Below are 22162 nucleotides of genomic sequence, written 5' to 3' on the forward strand. Positions count from 1 at the left end.
TTCCCAGAATTCTGTGCAGAAACAGAGGGAAATGCTGTCTTACAGATGTTGCCTCCACCTCTTGTTGCACAATGATTGAGAGGAGAAATATCTCAACTTCAGGAATATGCCCTGGGAGCCACATATTTATTAGGGAGAAACACACAGAGAGACAGACAGAAGAAAGATATATCTGTATCGGTCTACTGATCTCAGGTATTGGTGTACTCCTCAAGTGCCTCTGATGACATGGTCAAGGTCTGGTGGAAGCTGGGAGCCAGGTACACAACCCAGGTCTCCTAGGTGACCGTCAGAGACCTCACTACTCGTGCCATTTCTGCTGCCTTTCCGAGCCAGAAATTAACCCAGGGCCCAGAAAGTGAACTCTGATGTGGGTTATGCACATTTTCACTGGCATTCTTGCTTGTGGACCGTTCTAACTTCTCACCCCATGATCACAGATTTTAAAGATGCTAAGGTACCAAGAAAAAAAATGATAAAAAGTTATAGAGAATAACAGGTTAGATATGCAAAATGAGGAGAGTTAAACAGAATTCTTGTTTGGCACTTGCTACCTATCAACAGATAGACCTGGAGCCCAGGATGCATTTGGTGTGTCCTATTGCGAGCACATACTTACGGGCACAGATTGATCCCGTGTGTCCACTGATCAGTTTTCATCAATAAAAGGCAGGGGAAAGGTGCTAGGAGTCACTGATCTTGCTGTTACTGACAAGCTTTGAGGAGGAGATTGACGGCTTTCCTGCCATGCCTTCTGCCTATTACCCTCGGTGTCTCCTTTCTTCTCCAGAGTTATGGTAGCTGCCTCGGGAGAATCATGAGTCCTGCAGGTGGCAGGTGCATGGGAGCCTGACCACTGAGATGGCGGAGCACAATGTGAAAGCCTTGTTACGGTGGTCACCAGCCCTGGCCTGCCTATTCCAGGATGGCTTGTGAAAAGCAACAAGGACGTCTCTTCATTTGGGCTTAAGCCATGGTCAGCCTTTCTTGAGCTGAACACATTTCTAACTGATTCACGTGCTAGGCTTCATGATACTGTGTGTTATCTGGCCTGTTGCCCTAATCTGAAGCAAAATACACAAAAAACAGCACAGGCGTCAGCACCACTACACCATTCATAGCATCAGCTCACTCAGTTGTGTCTGATTGATCAAAGACTGGCTGAAAATAAGGGATAGTAGGGTTGCTTTTCCACCCACCGGAGGTTTAGACTTCGCTGGAGTTTTACGGGCAGAGAACTTCCTAAGCTGAGAATCCTCATTTACAAAAGTGCTCCTTTTCACTGCTTGCTTAAGTCATGACAAATTTATAAAGGCAAAAATGAAGCTGAACTTCTTCTCTGCTATAATCATAGGAACAGAGAAGAACAGCCCGCGTCAGCGTTTTGGTGAGAACTTCTGGAGGCAGGATGCATTAAGAATTAGGCAGCTTCATTTGATTCGTGTTAACGTACAAGATTTCCTCCAAAGTATAATAAGCACAGCAGTGGGCATTGGGCTCAAGGTTTACAGTGACACCGTTCCATGTTAGAGTTCCTGCGTTTGTGTCTGGGCTCTGTCCCTCCTTCCAGCTTCCTGCTAATGTGCACTTGGGAGTCAGCAAGGCATGGTTCAAGCACTTGCATCCTTGCCACCTGCCTGGACTGAGTTCCCAGCTTTGGCCACAGCCCCCCGCTCCGGCCACTGTGTGCATCTGGGGAGGGAATCAGCTGAAGGGAAGTTTGTCTCTGTCTCTACAACAACAAGTACTACTACTACTGCTGCTGTTATTACTGCTACGACTACTACAGGCTCTTGCACGAATGATAAGCTCAAATGAGGAAGTCAGGTGACATTACCTCTCTTCATTTCAACGGACATGAGGACACTGGTCACTGGATAGCACCATGAAACGCCTGCGTGTCACAGTTCAGACCTAGTTCCTACTCTGGCTCTTTGGCTTTTATCTCTCATGCATTGCCAAAGATTCATTCTTTCCACAGTGAGGGATCCTGTTTCTATCTCTCTTTCTAAGAGATTTAATTATCTTTCTTGGAAAGATAGAGCTACAGAGAGAATGAGAGGTGCAGGGTCTCAAGGCTCTGGGGACATTTCCCCACTGCTTGCCCAGACCACAAGCAGGGAACTGGATGGGAAGTGGGGCAGCCAGGGCATGAACCAGTGGCCATATGTGATCCTGGTGCATGCAAGTTGAGGATTTAGCTAGTAGGCTACCTTGCCAGGCCCGAGGGATCCTGTTCAGGCCCTGTGGACATGCAGCATTTCACCTGCACCTCACAGAAGCCACCCTGAGTTGGAATGACTCCCTAAGTGACGTTCTAAGAACGTGAGTTTAGATAATATGCACATGTAAAAAAAAAAAAAAAGAAAAAAGAAAAAGAAAGTACTTCACAGAATTAAAAGCAACTTATTCCTCCGCTGGAAAAAGTGCTCTCAGACGACATACTGTCGAGTGATTTATGGCATATTGACTGTAGTTCTAATGAAAAAGCAATTGTCCACGGTTTCCCCAGGGGACACTCTCAGAAACAGCCATCCACGTTCAGGGAAAGCCACGAGTTGGAAAATGAGACCCAAATGAACTCACAGCCGGGAAAAGCCAACAGTAATGAACTGACCAGCAATCATTTGTACAGACCACATCCACATTTCAGCATTTCCCCGAGAGGTCACGGATGGGCGGTGGTCACACTGTGAAATATATCTGACGAATTTTTGTTTAATAAGATAATAGGCTCTAAAAATTTTATCTTAAAAATGCTGCATCTTAGTTAGCTACTAGGAGGGCACAAAGAAGTCAGTATCAACACCTGCTGTTGACGCTGTGTAACAAGAGTTTCTGAAAACATCCTCAAAGTGAATTCAAACTGAATGTTAGACAGTGTTTACTCTTAAAAACAGTTGCAGAGAGCAAAGAGTGCTATTCAAAGGGGTTTTATTCTGACTCGGTGGCTAAGAAAATGGGACCAGTTTGAGATCTTCCACGTTGCTTCATTTTAAAACGCAGGGAGCATTTTTCATGTCCTTCTTAAAGCAGGTGATGTGTTTCTCTAACCTCATTTCCTTGCCCGACTACCCTCTCTGTTGTTTTGTAACCAGGATGGCTCCTTTTCATTGCAGAGAAGATCAGAAACCCAGATCACACGGCTCATATGCGGATGCCCATAAAACCCCAGCCATGCCGCTCAAGGTACCCACGGGGATTGCGCAATTATTTATATATCCTTATGGTCTTCTATAATTACTGCGCTTGTACTTCCACAAAGTCAAGCTATTGCTGCCGATGAAAGCAGTGGTGGGTTAAGAATATTCATCGCACTTGTGTGGAGGGGTATTGTTCTTAGCATTTTGATCAAAGAGCCAAAATGAAACTGCTGCTCTCATGCATTCAACCAAAGTGTCAGATTAAAATGCTCAGCAACTTTGGAGTTCGTATGAGCAGATGTTAACTATTTATGAAAATAAACATGATACAGGACTTGCATTTGTGATACGATTCTTTGTTGTATTAAAGATGCTGGGGGAGAAATCGCCTGCACAAAGTTGAGGAACATACAGTTGGTTTGTGGTGCATGCGCAATTAGAATTATTGTTCATTTTAGTCAATTTAAACGTTCGGAAGCACAAAATTCTAAGAAACGCCATTTGGTCCTCATACTTAAACGTTCTGGTTTGTTTCACCCCTCTATTATTATTTTCAAAGTTCCAAGACTAAGCAAGAATACTCAAAATCAAAATCTAAAGAATCAAGCGTCTGAGGCTATCAGGTAGAAACCACAGAATATAACCCTTCCTATTTTGCCAGACAGAAGCCTCATTCCATGCACTTCGACAAGCTTGCAGCTAATGTGTCCAGCTGTTCTTCCATCCCATTACATGCCATTTTAGCCTGCTGTGTGTAAGATGTGACTGTACATGAACAATGCCTACTGAATGTAATTTTCCGTGCAATGGTATGTCAAATTTATCTCTAATTATAATAAGGTCACTGATGGGTCATTTATGATATGCTCTCGGGAGACAATGACAGTTGAATGGCTTTTAGCGAGATTTGTCTGGAGGAATTAAATTTCCTGATCATGACTCAATAGGAAGTAAAAACGTCTTAGGAAATTACTCTTCCATCATGTTTATAATCCTAGTGGAACCCTCGGAGAGGTGACACGCATGGTGGTGAGTGCTATGGATTCTGAAATGATGCAGAGGTGTGTTTCAATCCAGGATCTCTAGGCCGAGAAGATCCTACATGACAGGGTCTCTGAACATCCTTGGTCCATGCTGGGCACGTGTTCTCTTACTATCTGGGCTCCAGTCACACTGGCCTGCTTCCTGCTCCTTGAAATTCTACCATCATTCCTGCTTTGGGGTCTTTGTTCCAAAGAGTTTCCTGATGCTAAAATTCTCTTCTTTCTTGCAGGTTTCCAAGCGTCTGGGTCTTTCCTGTTCACGCACCTTCTTTCAACCAGTGACTGTATCATCCTCACTGTCTGAATCCCCCCCCCCGCAAAGATAGCGCCTCCTAGAGGCCCTTGGGAGTTTCTATTACACCCAGCTGCTCACTTGGGCATCATCCCGGTGTTTCTAGAGTACTAACCACAGTTGGAATTATTTTCTTAGTCTTATATTTTTTCGTATAAGTAAATTTGCATATAGCCATAGGGAAAAAAAACCAACCCAAACAAAAATCCTAAAAATTAAAGAATAACTTAATTTCCCCCTCTCCCCACTGGCACGAACAAGATCAGTGATTGGAAAAATGGGTTTAAAAAGAGATGTTAGTTAACAAATTAGGAATGAAAAAACTTTCTTGTGATCGGGATTATGGAATTGCAGATAAGCCTCCTGCAATGTCAACCCCCCACATAGGGGCCGGTTCCTGTTCTGACTGCTCTGCTTTCCATTCACCTGCTTGCTAATGATGTGCCTGAGGAACGCAGTGGAAGACGACCTAAGTGCTCGTGCGCCTGCCATCCATATAGGAGCGTCAGATGAAATTTCTGCTCCTGGCTTAAGCCTAGCTCAGCTCTGGGCATTGCAGCTAGCTGGGAGATAAGCCAGCAGATACAAGATCTCTCTGTCTCTAACTCTGCTACCATCGCTCTACAACTCTGACAAAATCGTTTAATAAAAATGCTTGAGCTTTATATTAAGGTGGGTTGAAAACAGAAGACTTTATAAGAAGTTTTGTTTTATAAAATTACTGGAATGATTTCACATTTTATGTTCATTGCAGCCTTCATGAACTATGGCCAATATTTAAGCTCCTAACTCATTTTGAAAAAAAGGGTTTTACATTTATTTAAATCTACAAATATTTTATTTTTTTAACGCACCTTCCCAAGGCATCTTATGTGTCAACATAATATCATCTTTTCAGAGGGTTCACATTCAGCCAATATGTGTCAACCACTGGCTGATTGCTGAATGGACTGGAATACAGTCCTCATGTTAGTGCAAAGTGTATAAGCAAGGAAAAGTTGCAATGAATTCTTTACCACAGGGTCCAGTCATGGCCGCAGTAGGGCTGAACATTTCCAAGGTAGAATCCCAGAGACTGAGTGACCTCCACCAGGTTGGTGAAGTCCAGACTGATGCTGTTGAAAAGCACAGAGGTCATGGTGATCTCATCAATGGCCCACACGTCTTCCCCCTGGGAAGAGTGGTAAGGTTGCCACCATCGGAACTGAATTCCAAACTGTCTTGCGTCATCTGGTAACTCCACAGAGATGATCCTAAAGGGGGGGAAAAAAACTCAGAGTTCAGAGGATGTCGGATGCGGGTTTTTTTTTTTTTTTCCAGTAAAGTCTTATGTGTCGAAAATAGCTCAACTGTGAAAAACATTCTCTCGAGGTGTTTAATTTCCTGACTCCTACTAAGTCTTCTAAAGAGATGGCATAAAGGGACTTTCTATGACTGATAAACTCAGTTGTCAAAATGGCAGGATTCATCCCACTCTGCTGAGGGATGCTGGGTAGTCTGTGACACATATTACAGCTCTGTGCTGGTAGGAGCTACGGCACGGCCTCATTCCCATGAGTTTAGTATAGTGCGAACAGGTCACTTGCTGTGTCATGGCAGCTATGACAACTAACCTGTACCTGACAAATGGGGGAGAAAATTAAGAATAATATCTAATTTCCAGGAGCAATTATTGTACACAGCGGCAGGCACCCTGCATTAATTGCCACTGCAACGACACGTGCTCCAAAGCTCCATAAATCACGCTGCCATGCTGCTCACATCCACATTTAAGGTGAGATGGGAAACAAATGGTAAATGGAGCATTTGTCTCCATCAACGTACAATTAAACACCGTGAGAGGCGCTTGCATGAGATGCACGCTGAAGGGACTCAGTTTTTTTTTTTTCTCCTTAGCAGAGAGAAATCTTTCTAAGCCAAGGGACTAGCTGGATAAAGTACACATTAATTTTAAAACGTCAACGTCCAAGGCTGTATTTAATAAGAAACGAGATCGAGGTTCATGCTACCCTTGAGTGAAAGATTATGTAAAGCTACAACATAAAAATGCAGTTCCTAATGTAGCAAAAGGTATTGAAACGCTACCTGTTTTCCTCTTAAATAATCTTTACATGGACATTTGAGTAGAATGATGTGACTGGCATCCTTGATTATTCAAACAGTACTCTTAGGATTCTCACGGATGAGATCATCTATTTTTCTTAAATATGGTTTATATATTGATTTACATATTGACAAGGATTTATTCATTTGAAAGGCAGAGTGACAGAGAGAGGGAACAAGATGGGGACAGGTCTCATTTGCTGGTTCCCTCCCCGAATGCCTGCGACAGCTGAAGCCCGGAGCCAGGAACTTGTTGTGGCTGTTCTCCGGGAGTGGCAGGAGTCCAGGTCCTCGAGCCATCATCTACTGCCAGCCAGGCACGTTCGTGGGGAGCTGGCTGGAGGAGAAGCCAGGACTTCAGACCAGGATCAGACACAGATGCGCACTTCACAATCGGCGACTGATCCTCCTGCACCAAAAACTCTACCCTCACTTATGCTTCTTTTTTTTTGAAGATTTATTTATTTTTATTGGAAAGCCAGATATACAGAGAGGAGGAGAGACAGAGAGGAAGATCCTCTATACATTGATTCACTCCCCAAGTGGCCTCAACGGCCGGAGCTGAACCGACCTGAAGCCAGGAGCCAGAAGCCAGGAGCCAGGAGCTTCTTCTGGGTCTCCCACATGGGTGCAGGGTCCCAAGGCTTTGGGCTGTCCTCGACTGCTTTCCCAGGCCACAAGCAGGGAGCTGGATGGGAAGTAGAGCAGCCGGGGGGGATGCAAACTGGCGCCCATATGGGATCCTGGTGTGTGCAAGGCAAGGACTTTAGCTGCTAGGCTACCACGCTGGGCCCCATTTTTGCTTCTTAAATACCTCCAACAATCTGATGAATTTTTTTTTTAAAAATATGAATCTATTAGAGCAAAGTATTTTAGTGATTCTCCCCTTAATTTTTCTAAATATTTATTATTTAAATATGCTTACTTAATTAACAAAAAGGCAATAAATAAACTATATTCAAGTTGGTTCGACAACAAAAATATTAGGAATTTATTTAATAATTTGATTACTACTGTTCCTGGAAACAGTATAACTTCCATTTACATCGATCATTTCAAAAGCAGTTAATATTCTGTGAAAATGATTAAAATTAAAAACAATAACTGGGAAGTAGAATTTCCCAAGTAACTTTTTAAGAAAACACGGTGTGTTATGTATGTGGTAGCAGGGACAGGTGTGAGCAAGCCGTGACTACACGCTTTCCGCTGGAAGGCTCAAGTGATTTTTGCTTGCTGACTTTCTGGAGAGCAAGACAATGTCTGCCTACCGTGAGAGTTTTTGCAGAAAATTGAGCCAAGGTTTTGGCAGACACAAGTGCCCAGGAAACGTTCACGAGAGAGAGTCCTTCTCTGCCAGGGCCCAACATGTTCTCTCATTCTCCTCCTTAAACAAGGGCAGTTTTGTGAGAATTTTGTTGCGAAATCGGGGAGAGACCAATTTAGACTCATGACGTGACTTCTCTTTCCTTCTTTTGGTTCCCCAGTCTTGAAAAATCATGAAAGGGCACACCTTATTCCTCAGTTCATGGAATTACGAAAGTCCGAACGGACACGATCGGCTCCCAGATTCCTCAGTTCTTTAGGGATGGACATGTTCGACTCGATGTTGAGAAAGGCGATTTATGGTTTTTAATCATTATTTTACAATTTCATTTCTAGCACACTTTTGAAGTCCACTCTTACTGAGAGTACACCTTCGATGAAGATGAAAATCAAGGGGTTGGTGTGGTGGCATGTGACACCAACATGCCACGTGGCTGCTGCTTCGTGTCCCGGCTACTCCACTTATTTCCCAGGAAGGCCTTAGTCCTTGGGCTTGCACCAACATGGGGCAGCTGGAAGACGCTCCTGGCTCCTAGTTTTGGACTGGCCCAGCTCTGTGGCCATTCGGGGAGCGAACCAGCAGATGGGACATCTCTCTCTCTCCTTTCTTCTGCAACTCTTCAAGTAAAAATTGTAGTATATATTTTTAAAGGTGGGAAGATATACAAGCACAAGAAGGTCAAATATCCTCTTTAAGTTAAGCAAATTCGAAGTGGCAATGCCAGGATTACAACCTAGCAAGTTCTAGAACCTTGCTCCCAACTTGGAAATAACATCTTGTGTTAGGCGGGAGCTTTCTTGCATCCTATAGTGGCTAGTTTAAAAGGTGTGGAAGAATTTGCATGGGATCCTCCTATTCCTTGATAAGAACTCAGCAGCTTGGATTGCCTTTCTGCCTCAGTCATCTTTTGGGGGGTAGGTACTTAAAAATGCTTTACAATGATATGTACAAGTGAACTGGGCGACTTAATAGACACAAAGGGATCAAGTATAACAATCAAGACATAAAAATAGGGGCAGGTATTTCATGTAGCAGTGAGGGCACCACTGGGACACCTGCATCCCCTATGAAAACACCTGCGTTCCAGTTCCAGTTCTGATTCTAACTCTAGATTCCTGCTGATGTGTTCCCTAGGAGGCAGCAATTAATACCCCAAGTTACTGAGTTCCTAGCACTCACATGGGAGTCTCAGGTTGGGCTCTCAGCTCTCGGTTAAGGCTGCTTCAGCCACAGCTGTTGTAGGTGTCTGGGGATGGAATTAGTATATGGAAAAATATCTCTGCCTTTCTGTCTCTCTCCTTGTTTTACACAGAAAAAAATAAAAATCCATAAATTAAAAATATATCAACTAGGATTAGAGTTCATAATTAATTTGAAGATAAAAAGATATATTATTAAGACAACACTAGACTAATTTTAGTCTCACCACTGATAAAAAAAATTTGTATTAATAAAAGTTTCAATTAGTTTACAGGACATTCTAGTCAGTTTGAATTATACAGCCAATTTCTATATATTACCATACTTTAAATTTTATAAATAATAAGATGATAGCTTTTAATTTACTGACTGAATCATGGACAAGCTAATGATTTGAAATTGCTTAGGAGTCACAGTGAGTAACCAAGTGACATACCTAATTTATGGATCACATGATCATTTTGAAAAAATTGTGGCATAAAGGGACAATATGGAATTCAGAGCCACCACAGATAGCAATTTATATCAACGGAACTACAGCAAATGGCTAAAGACATGAAGATATATTCAATTCTCCTGTGAGGAATCTGCATCTGTTGTATTATTTATCATTATAAGATGCAATTTAGTGTCCGGAATATATCAAACTCTGCTTCTGCCATGTCACCCGTTACTATTATTTATAAGAGTGAGGGGCAGAGGGGAGGAGCCTCTCTAGGAAATGGAAATGTTGTCATCACCGCTGCCACATCTCCTCTGTCCAACGCCTCCACTGTGATCCTAATCTTTCAAGCTCTCAACGTACTTAACGCTGCGAAGCCACCTCAGTTCTGCTCAGAAGAAAAATACTGCTGTCAAATGCCAGGCAAGATTAAACACACCTTTGCAATAGCACATTAAATGTGTAATTATTTTTCATATCAACAAAGATTAATTAAATTTCATGATACAGATGGATGACTGAATTTTTCAGCTGTCCATCCTTGTCAGAACAAAAGAAAAAAAATGAGCTTTAGGCCAAGTTAGCTTAGGATGCTGATATTTTCTTCAAGCCTTCATCATTATCATCTTGAGTTTTGATTAATTTTCTTTTAATGCAGAATCCATGAGATGGCTCTTTGGGACTCTTGTGTCTCCACTGAATGAGCAAGTTGAGGTTAGCCCTTCATTTGACATCCCTAAAATTTTAGAGGGAGAAGAGAAACGAGAGAGAGAGATGGAACATAATGGTGGGCTCACTTCTCAGATTAACACAATGGTCTGGTCTGGACCTGGCCATGGTCACTACCTCCCTGAGTTTGTACCAGCAGGATACTGGAATACAGAGTCAGGAGACAGACACCAAATCAAGGAACTGTGAAATGTGATACAGGTGTCTTAACCAGCATCCTAAAAATTTTTTCACCTATACAGGGTTCATATGTGTGCTGTGTATATTATATTGTATGTACATGGCCTAGCAGTTATTCTTCATCATCTCTGTTACATGCTATTACACTTTAACCAAAAATTAAAGTTCTTATTTATTTATTTACAAGCAATTAAGTATAGAGGTAGTGACAGATAAAAACTACAAAATAGGCCAGGACCAGCGTTGTGGCCCAGGGGGCTAACCAGGTACTTTCAATGCTGGCGTTGCATATTAGAATGCTGGTTTGAGTCCTGGCTGCTCTGCTAATACATGTGGAGTACTGGTAGTGGAGGATGGCCCCTGCTGCCCAAGCGGGAGAGCCTGGGTTCCACTTGGCACAGCCCTGGCCATCGCAGATACTAAGCAGTGAACTAGCGGATGGAACAGTAATCCCTCTCTGTGTCACTCTGCTTTTCAAATCAACAAGTCAATAAATGCAGGCACTGCCAGTGACACTCTCTCCTTTCTACATGACCGTAGCGTTACCCACACCTTCCGGGGGTTTTAACTTCAAGCTGTTGTTTTGATGCTTCCCACCCGCCTCTTCCCTCACGCTCTCTGAAGGAATGCCACAGGCTCTGGGCGGGAGAGCTTGTTTGGATGCTTCTGAAATCACACCACTGGTGTGAAATGAATTGCATTCTGTCAAGATGGAGGGAGGTCCCTGCTTCAAACAGAACTTGAACTCCGATGGTTGTTGAGTGTAGGACAAGAAACATGCAAACTAAAGGAAACCGAAAGTGGTCTAGAGAAAGAACTTGAAATATGTTCTCACTCTCCGTATTGACCAGGAACTCTGTACCTGCTAGAAAAATGTCTTTATCTTCTTTATACTATTACATCATGTGGAAATCGAAAAAAAATATCGCTTATCAAATTTTATTCATTATACAATATATCCTATTGTAATATATTACTAACCATTTCTTTCGTTGGCAGTAGCTATGATTCAGTGCCACACTTAAATCCTATCTAGCTGTTTCTATTGTAACTGAAAAAGGAAAATGCTATCTTTTTTCTTTCAGTTATCAAAACACTTCCCTTAGATGTGCATTTCAAAATATGAAAAGGAATGTCTTCAACGTGATCAGAAATCAGTGGGACACACGGATTACCAGAAGATGGTGTGTTAGCATTTCATTGCATGACGCATCCATCTTTGTCCTCTCATCTCTCAATGGAAAGAATGACCGGGGTCATGCATCCTCTTGAATGATGATGCCCCCAGGGAGGAGGTTTCACTCTAGCCACTGTTTTTTTCCCCCTCCAAATGCTTACCCACATACCTGGGCTCATGATAGTTGAGATATGAGTAATGCTCCAGGAGTTTCCAAGTGATGCCGTTGTCGTAGGAATAATGTAACAGAACTCCTTCTCCAGGCTGGTCAGGGGCTTTGCAGGTGCTCAGCACGGACTTGCTGCCCAGCCTCAGCGTGAACTGGAGAAACCTACGCACAGACAGTCTGTCGGCATCGTGTGCCTGGATGCTGCTCATGATGACGTTCATTTTGCTGTTCAAACACACTCAGGAAACATTTATACAAACGTCTCCCCCAAGCAGCGGGTTTCCAATCATCCCTCTATTGTAAAATAGAAGCCATTTCACTGTGAGGTGCAGGGACCTACATGGCAGAGGGGTGGATGTGCATATTCTATGTACAACTACATCCACAAGCATATAACTGTGCTTATACCTTATTGCCTACTCCATTTTTGTGTAAATCCACTTATACTGCCAATCACTCTTTTCCTGAATTATTTATGAGGCACTGGGGGAAGGGAGATGTAGGGTAAACCTAATCAGCTTCTGCAAGCTGTCAAATAAATAAAACGACATAAATAATTAACCAGCCCGTGGCTTGAGAACACAGTTCCGATGCTAACATCTTATATTTAAAAAAAAAAAATCTAGTCAGTCATGAGTATCTCAGAGTTATTGGCGAGTCTCTTCTAATTTATTAAAAAGCAGAAGAAATTAAATAATCTGTAAGCTCTTTCCATCCTTGTTAAAAAAAATGGAAGCTCTATAAAAGCAAAAAATATAATAAGTAAAAACACGTCTGAATTCAACATGCATGTCTGCTTTCTAAATGTTTTTTTTCTACTCCTATTTTACTCACCTGGACTGTGAGCTGTCAAGGAAAGATGTAATGAGCTGGCGTCTCCCATCTTTGTTGAAAACCAGCGCCTTGCCACTGGCCAAGACCCCACAGCCAAAGCTGACTTCAGCACCACGGATAGAGTAAAAATTATGGTAAGAAGACAGCCTGGAATTTCCAAAGCTTTCCGAAATAAACATGGGGAACGTCTGCGATGCCATCTCACACGCTGGGCCTGAAAATCCGGGATCACACCTGAAGGAAACATGGGAAGGATGAAGTCCGTTCAGATGGAATCCTCTTAGGAGAGGAGAAAGTACAGAGACAAAGATTGGACGGAATGGCAAGCACGGCTCATTAGCCATTGGGGAGTACCGAGTCGGAACACTTGATCATGGCCAGTCAACTGGGAATGTTCCAGAAGGATGGAGTCTGCAGAGCTCTGCTGTAAAAAACTAAAGATTTAAACAGTAATTCAGGACTTATCTTCAATCAACGTCAGTATATGAAATGCACCTATGTGCGTAGTTCCAAGTTCAAGTTCGTAGTTGGTTAAAAACGATGCTACATTTATATATAATTGATTCATATAGGTTCTTACTAAAAGAAAACAACAAAAATTCAGTAATATATCTGGAATAAATTTCCTTTAAGGACACGTGTAAATTTTATATGTTCTTTTAAATATTTCAAAACTATGTGAAAATCAATCTGTATTCAAACTTATAATGGCACACTAAAGGGATGTGTATGCCCTTGACCTAGATTGAAGTCCTTCGCGGAACTGTGCTGGCTCCCAGGGGGCTCCGGAATGAACACTTCAAGAAACTGCTGCAACCCTGCCCACACAACAACCTGCTCCGCCTCTCCATGCAACTGGGCTATGTTTGTTTTGCGTTATTAGAAGCTGCATAGATTTCTCTCTTAGGCGTCCACCGATGGGAAGGCCTCACGACAGATCAATCAACTGCATGTCAGAAACTTCTTCTATTTGAAGGGTTTCATCTCTTAGGAATCTGCTTCCGATGATTTATCTTTACTACACTCTTAGTTTGTCTTCCCCACCACATCTACAGTGTTGCTTACGTAAAAGAAGATCAGTTAGGGCCAGCACTGTGGGGCGGTACATTAAGCTGGCATTTGTTTCAAAATGGTATTCCATGTGGGATACAGCTACAAGTTCTGGCTGTTGTACTTTCAGTCTAGTTCCCTGCTAAAGACCATGAGTGATGGCATGATTGCCTGGTCCCTGCCTTCTATGTGGGAGACCCAGAAGGAATCCTAGGTTCCTAATGGCTATTTGGGCAGTAGCCCGGCCTATAGAGGATCTCACTTTTCTCTCTGTATCTCCTTCTCTTGCTGTAACTCTGTCTTTCCAATAAATGAATGAGTCTTCAAAAAAAAAATCTTTAAAGGACAAGACTGTTGTCTCTGGGGATGAGGCCTTCCCATGCAAGTGTTACAAATGTCATGAAGTTGGAAGCAAGTCTTTTACGTAAAGCAAGTACAACGACGAAATGGTGCTACGGTGTGACTCGCGAGGTGCTTCCTCGGTATTAGTATTCAAACTGGGTCAATGCTGGCTGCCCAGAGGGGGCAATTCCAAGACCTGGACGTGCTTAAATGCCAAATTTCATGCGCACTGGCTATTCTGGGGGAGAAGGTCCACAGCGCCCCATTATCAACGAAGGCCCCTGGTAGCGTGAAGCTTGAGTGCTATTTTGGCATCTTAAATGGCATTAGGGAAGAAGAAGGAAAGGAAAGCAGTATTTCCTGGATATGGAAACGAGCCTCAAACAATTAGCTTCTTTCACATGTTATCTTGCGGGCTCAGACTCTGAAGAGTCAAGCACTTCCAGCTAAAACTAGACACACTGCAAAGCCAGGAAACGGAGAGTGGGTCACCATGGACAAAACTGGAACTGGTACTCCCAAGCAAAGACAACCTGTTGCTGAAAAGCCTTTTGGGAAAAATGAATGTTCCTCCTAAGTGAGTCTTAGGACCACCGATGGGGAATAATTGATGATCATTAAGAGATGATTCCTACTTGGTCTCCTTTTAATAACAATCTATACAATTGGGATAGAACGCCAACAATGATTGCACTAATATTTTCAACCAGGCCTAGGGCTGGATAGAGTTCAGAAAATACTAGGCAGCCATAGAACGAAGGCTTTGGTAGCAAAGAATGGTGACCACGAGGGTAGCAAGGAAGAGAGCAAAAGAAGACTGTAGAGGCCCCAAGTTCAAGGATCTTCTTAAAGAAAATAAATGCTATGGCATATGCTCAACGAGGGGTGCATTAGTGAAAAAGAAGATAAGTGGTTAAAATTTCAGCCCCGGTATAAACGAACAAAGTCAATGAGTGTTATACAACACACAGCCAGAAGGAGGGAAACAACTGCATCCAGGAGTTGATGAAGCCAGGAGGAAAAGCCTATGATAACTCAAGACAACACGGGATCATAAAGAGACTGTCCTTCGTATGTCCACATCTCTCATGGGCACCAAATATGTTGCTTTAAATAGAAAGCATTTAATGACATGGGAACTACTGCCCACAAAAATAGAAGGGAGAGATATGCCCACTCTAATGATAGTTGTGTTTTTACAAATAGCACCGCCCACGTCCTTAATTAAAGTAGTTGTCCTTTAATACAGCATGCTTTCGAAACTTCAGGCCAACTTCAGAAACTACAATTGCACAGACATCAGAATGCACAAAATGGTTTGGTTATGCATAACGGGAGAAGATAAGAACTTGAGGAAAATACCAGCCAATGTTTCATAGACCTGGGAAGTTAATGTCTTTGAGTGGGAGCTGGGAGTTTTATTAAAAAGCAAAAGGATGCATATTCAATCCTGAGATAGAAGTGCAAACTTTCAGCTCATATAATTTATGACACATTGTGCAGAATGATCTCTTTGTTAATTAAATTCATTGAAATACAGTTGAAATGTTCACCTGCCACTGTAATCGAAGCAGTAACAAGTGTTTCCCACACACTTGCAATTTCTAAATGAGTAGGCTTAAAGCCATATTATGAGTTCTTTGTTCTTTAATTAATTAGCCAGCTGATTAATTACTCCTTTTATTTGGTGGATAAGAAGAAATCAAATAGACGATTCGCTGCTGAAAACTTGCCTGTGTTTTCAGGAATACCCGATTAAATGTTAATATGAGAGTGACATAAAAGTGAATAACTCTTCTTGGTGGAGACATGATCTAATTCAGCAAATGTGATTAGGTTTACTTTATTAATACGTAGATGCAGACTTCATACTCAGTATCACTGTCTTGGAAAACACTCTGTAATCATTTTGAAGACGTAAACGATTTCTAAAAACATATAATACTGAAAATTTATTTAAAGACGATGAATTTTCCGATTACGTTTGCAAAATCTGCCCCAGTCCAGTTTTTTTCTTTTTTTTCCAGACCGTGTTTCTGTGGGGAAAAACCTGAATTTTTGGTCACTTACGGAGCATGTTAGGTTTAAAACACAATTCATGAGCATTCCAACAAATTTCTGGAAAGGAATGTAGCTGAAGAGCAGGTAGGTAACTATCAAGTTATGAGGAACTCAATGCTGTTAACTTCACATGAGAAATACTGCATTTATTTACAATGAAATCTAATATATTGACATCTACATACAAATTACTTTCAAATGATACTTAAATTCCACTGGGAGTATTCTATTTTTGATCTTAATAAGGTTTTCCAAAACCCTACAGACAGTTAAAACAACCATGGCTCCAATCTACGCAGTGCATGCCAGAAGTGACAGGAGTAAATAGTGCTTAATGCTTACTTGCAACCATGTCGAGTGCACTGTCCTCGGCCAGAACAGAACTTGAGACATGATGGGCCAATATAGACTGCAAGGAAAAAAGACAGCATGTAAAAGATGGTAGTATGATTGGAAAAGCCAAGAGCACTGGCCTGGCATGCTCGCTAGCAGTATTCCGTATGTCTTAGTACTGTGCAGCCCACGCAAGAATCGTGGCTATGGCTAGGACCCAGAGGACCCACAATCCACATCCTCTGACCTCCGTTCGTGGTGTGGCAGCCTTCCTTAAGGAAATGGAGATACTGTTTCAGCAAGTTTATATATGCTTCACTGCACTTCTAATTTCCTCAAACGTTTTATTCCACATGGCCATTTAAACTACTTCTATGATTTTTACTACAACAAAGGCTCTTTATTGGATGGCAGCAGGAAAACCTCACTTCTCCTCCACTCTTCAGAGGCATATCCTTATTCCTTAGCGCTAGGTACGGGAATTAAAATGGTATACCAGATGTTCTGCCCATGCAGACAGTCCATTCCAACAAACTCATCTTTACATGTTTTTATAAACGTGCTATGCTTGTGTTTGCACGCCTCACACATGTGGTCTTCAAAGTCTTACCATTTGGTTGCTCTCCTTTAAATATACAACATCTAAAGAGCTTGTGTTAGTTCATTGTGAAGAATACTGTTTGAGGTTATTCCTAAATTTCAAGAATGCATTGATTAGTGTCTCAGTTACTGAAAAATAAACAAAGATGTTGGCTTGCCTTGTGTGACTAGATTGGCCACAAATCAGTGCTTATATTAAATGTGCATTGTGTTGAATTTTTGGTCCTTCTCTTTCTTTTTCCCTTTATACTTCCCTGTAGTATAATCTGCCAGTCAAATTTTCATACTCTCTTACAACAGAAAATGCATAAATTTGTCTGTAATGATAGCAAAAATAAGCCAGACAGAATTGGCTATTCATAACAAATGTATTTACAGCTATATGAACGAATAGTTTAAAATATCTTTTCCCATTGTACAATTTTGGTAAGTGATACTTGTTCCAAGGACAATGCAAAAAATTATCAACAACTAAAAAATGAAAGCTAAGACTATTTTATATTTTTTTCAAGTCTCCCTTTTGTACCATTTTCTGAAAAGAAGGTAGAGGTTTCACTAGCATTTTGGAGATAATGTTTCCTTCTGAATGATGTCTGCATCTAAAACACAAGCCTCCCAGATGTTGGGCTGTCATATTTTAATATATGCAAGATGGTAAGTATTTATGTTAATTTTATATAGAATATTCGAAGAAAATGTTAGGACATCCCTTGTCATCAACTGTGAATTTGAGTTTACGAGCTTCATGCAGTTTAAAATTCCGTATGCTGAAACAGTCTAGCATCTAATATTGCTGATGCCACTGCCTTTTTGTGTGTATGATTGCACATCCCTGGGCTTCTAGCCGAATGCAAAGAAGAAAAGAGAGAAAGGGTGTTTAATGAGTTGCGAGACCATGACTTGGAGATGTGATTAAGTCTGTGCTGATGAACAAAAGCACAGGAAGATTCTACATCAATGGCATATGATTATGACAGGCAGAAACACTAACCATTATCAATTGCCCACATGTTTCCAAGGATCGGTCCTGTTTGTCTCCAGCGAATCCTTGTGTCCCGAGTTAGTGCAGCGTTAGGAAGCGGAATGGTTATCCGGTTCCACCTGCAAGAAATTTAACACAAAACCAATGTCATCACTAAACTCCCATCTTTCGCATGCTTTCAACGTGCAGGTTTCTGGGTGCTTGCAATAACACCAAAGTTTGTCAGTAAGTCCTTTACATTTACCTGTGGAGTTTGCTTGTGTGTGGCCCGAGAGTAGACATATGACTGGTGGAAATACCACATCATGCTAACTTAGTGGATTTGTTCTTAATAGCACACCATCTCAAGCTTGTTTTTAGATACAATTTTACAATGTTTTACATCAATTATCAGACTGTGGCAATTATCCCACAGTAAGCATTGGGGTGAGAGAACGTGTTGGCTATTAACTTCCTACTGTTCTTGTTATCCGATGGCCCAGTGCATATTTAAAGAGATACCAAGAAAGGAAATAATTCCATAAGTTAAGTTCTGCAATGTTTGGGAATTTCTGTACTATTTATGTTGGGTTTATTCTGTAAAGTGGCAGGTATTTAACATACACACAGTAGTCCCCAAAGGATTGATCATTGCCCTCATCTTACATGGAAGAGGTGGAAAGTTAGAGTAAGTTTCATTATACAGAGAGCAGGTGGTAGAATTAGGATTTGAACTTGGGAGCAATTTCCAAACTTAACCTTCTTCCACTTCTCTATCTTACATCTTATCACGTCAGTATATTTACAATAACCACGGGATCACTGTATAGAATTGAACTGAGTGCAATCCCAAACACAAATCAAGTGCAGAAAGCACGAACGGCCTCACATACACTGATCTTGCATCAGATTGACCAATGGTATTGTGTATGTGTTTTCTAACACTCTGAAACAGAAGCCATGTTCCTTAGACACAGTGCTAAAAATGCTAGTCCATCCCCTCCCTTGGATTGGTGTCATCCCACATGCCAGAGAGAGTTTACGTACCCACTGTAGTTCTCAGAGGGGTAGACGGTGCTATGGGGAAGGTGTGGTCCAGCACAGATCTCAGGTAAGCACTCGGTGTGGAGGAGAGACCAGGAACGCCCATGGTTGGTGGAAAACTCCAGGCTGACACTGTTCACAGTAGACCCAGCACAACAACAAAAAAAAGGGGGCAAAGGGAAAAAACACACAAGGTAAAATTTACATGTCAAGTGTTTTAAAGATGTTGTTTCCTAAACCGATCATTCGTTCCTTTCACTGGGGTCTGACCAGCCTGCAGAGGGCAAGCAGTTAAATGCTGTAAAAATAAACTATTTCACAGACATCCAAGGGGTCACCGGAGGTGGTTGTGTTCTTGAATTTGATAGGTAGCAAGGCAATTACCATGTCTCACACAGTCACTGCATCCTGTGAACCGAGATCCAGACACACTTCTTAGAAAGACGGCAAGCAACACTTGGGAAAGTGATAGCTCCAAGTGCTAATTGATTTCTGTGCCTCTTACTGGGGGTCACATGCGGTCTGAGTTCCTGTTTGTCTCAGCTGTCACGGATGGCTGCCACTGCGCATGTGAGTATCTCTCACTGCTGAAGTGAAGCCCCACTTCAAGTCTACTCCATCTTACCCTGCATATGAGTAGATGAACTTTCCTTCTGGAGAGAGAATATTTAAGTCTGAGTGTTTGTTTCAGCACATTCAAAAAAAAAAATCAAACTTCTTACCTGTTCCCAGGTTGATGAGTTCCACATCCCAGATTAATGGAAAACTGAATCATGTGAGACATGGTGGTCGGGAGTACAGGCAAGACGTGGAAAAAGTCCACGGCCCAGACATTCCTGTTATGGCCCTGATGATTTTTTTGTCGGAGACAAAATTTGGTAGCAGGTGTCTGAAGCTCGGGAGAGATGACCACAGAAACCAAAGATGGAACCTATCACGAAAATGAAGCCAAAGTCATTCACGGCACACTGCTCCCTCCCTTCCACTTGATCAGTTAATATGAATTTTAGATTTTCTTCATTGATGAAATACCAGACAACGTTCTTTGTTTTTCATTTGTTATTTCACGTACATGAAGTTGTGTTCAAGCAGGATTTGTTTCACCGGCTCAGAATCCCCAAGGGAAGGGAGCCGTCTGTAAGTGATAAAGGGCTTTTCTACTTGAAGGCTATATTGGTGTTAAGGCTTTTTAAAAGGCATTCCTGTACGTGTATTCATTTTTCTATGTTAGCACGTAACAAAAGCAGGTTGGCGTTTGCACTTTATTATCCGTACTTTGTAAAGTGGATTTGCAGGGCATTAAAGGTTTGCTAAGCTGGTTCAGTATAGGGCTCGACACAGAAGCAATGACTCCATGCACGATCACCGGTATCACTGACTGGGTTAGATACACACAGATAACCAGAGCAGGTCTACTGCTCCCTAGCCACTGCTGAAAACTGCCCATCATGAAATCTAAACTAGTATTATCAACTGAGTTACCCTTGCATGTGGAGTGTACTGGCGCGTACTTTCTTGGGTTGTTTTCTCCAGCCCAAGGTTGATGCTTCTAACCTTGATGCTTCTCTGCTGTCCTCCTAACTTAGAACATGAGATGTTACATGCCTTAGGATGCTCTTTGCACAGATAAATCTACTACAACACAAGATAATTTTCTACCTCATGACAAATGCCTCGCATAATTTGGAAGATGCTTACAAATAACCACAGATAACACCTGTGCTGTATCCAAAGTGCAAAGCGAAATGATCAACAGCTTTGGCTCTAATCGGCAAATTAGCAACTTCATAATAACCTATATGTTTGCAGCATCTTTTGTCCAAAGGATTTCACGATTCTGGGTAACTGCTCCTTCACTCATGACACATCTCTGAGACTGCGTAACTGGAGTTACTCCGAGTTTTCCTGAGGACAGGTGTAAAAGTCAGCCTTATGGGCTACGTAATTCAATCTTTCTGTAACAACCTGATTGTTTCAGCTGCATCAGAAAAAAAGTGAATACGATAATGTCTGTGTCATTTTTTTTTTCTAAGATATCCAACAACTTCCTGGATTCCCGTAAGATCCATTCTCTGCATCGGACATGGTGTAGGCAGTCTTCTCTCTGGATTGTCTGGAGAGGTCTGCAGTGGGCCACTGGGCTCAAAGGTGGGCAGGCATACCTTATAGGAGGAATAGGAGAGAGTATCCAACGCAACATGCTCTTTCCGTCCTTCAGTCTTGGCGTACAGGATGACATCGTCTTCGTGAGAGTCTCCAGGGTCACAGATCCCTCCTGCATCAAGCACGAAATTTGGGTTTCTAGTAGCAATCGAATCCAAAACCATCTCAAATGCATTACTAAACTTTAAAAAAGATAATCACAGGGTCAGCTAGGACTTAGGAATAATCAGGGACAGTGGCACTCAGACCACAGGAAATAATTTAAGAAGATAATTTAGACAATACTGAAGGCCACAGACATCTCCACGAAAAACAAAGTCTCTGCTTCAAGAGTACCCAAATAACAGCTTGTCAATCAGTGACCGCACACTTAGATTTTCACCATAAAAAGATGTTCTTGGTATTTAAACAAGCCCTTCACCATAAAAAGATGTTCTTGGTATTTAAAATAATACGTTTGACAATGGTATGGCCAAAATGAAGCATGTGCTGGTTATGGCCTTAAACTGAGTCTTCTGATGTTCAGTCATTCAAAGCATTGTACATAGTATCTTGAATATTTTTGCATGTACGTTTTTAAGGTTCTTTTGAAGTTTGATATTTTATTTGATTGTTGAAAGGAAAACAGAGAAGTTGATGCCATATGCCACTGCTTTATGTGGAAAAAAAGTATTATCAGAAGGGATAGGTAGCTAAACTCTTCGCGATGATGAATGTAGCAGTCAGGTGTCTGATCCTGGAGATCACTCAGTCACCAGATGGAAGAGTCAGGAGCAGACGCTGTGTCCCTTAACCTTTAGCTAGCATTTTCACCACTGAATTTTGTCATTAATTCTTGCTGTTGTTGGACGCCATCAACCATCTGTTTAAGCCGCATTTTAAAAACAGCAGTATGAGCAAGGCCGCCATGTGAGTGCATCTACAGAGCATGAATGCTAAGCTCTGTGGTTTTAAAGACATCGTCAGCCCCCC

The 22162-nt window shown here is 41.9% G+C and overlaps 1 protein-coding gene across 2 annotated transcripts in view; it reads right to left on the reverse strand.

Moving 5' to 3' along the window:
* RELN (reelin) overlaps positions 1-22162 on the reverse strand; it is a 357318-nt gene that overhangs the window by 103751 nt on the left and 231405 nt on the right. For both annotated transcript variants that reach the window (XM_040971387.1, XM_040971386.1), the window contains exons 13-20: positions 21190-21302; positions 19750-19958; positions 19031-19159; positions 18014-18123; positions 16432-16498; positions 12637-12870; positions 11803-11964; positions 5495-5731 (exon numbers count right to left, since the gene is read on the reverse strand). In XM_040971387.1, coding sequence (XP_040827321.1) covers positions 5495-5731; positions 11803-11964; positions 12637-12870; positions 16432-16498; positions 18014-18123; positions 19031-19159; positions 19750-19958; positions 21190-21302 — 1261 coding nt within the window. The remainder of the gene's footprint in view (positions 1-5494; positions 5732-11802; positions 11965-12636; positions 12871-16431; positions 16499-18013; positions 18124-19030; positions 19160-19749; positions 19959-21189; positions 21303-22162) is intronic.

This window comes from Ochotona curzoniae, unplaced genomic scaffold (assembly GCF_017591425.1).
Source record: "Ochotona curzoniae isolate NIBS_2020 unplaced genomic scaffold, NIBS_Ocur_1.0 contig_21, whole genome shotgun sequence".
Classification (NCBI taxonomy): Eukaryota; Metazoa; Chordata; class Mammalia; order Lagomorpha; family Ochotonidae; genus Ochotona; species Ochotona curzoniae.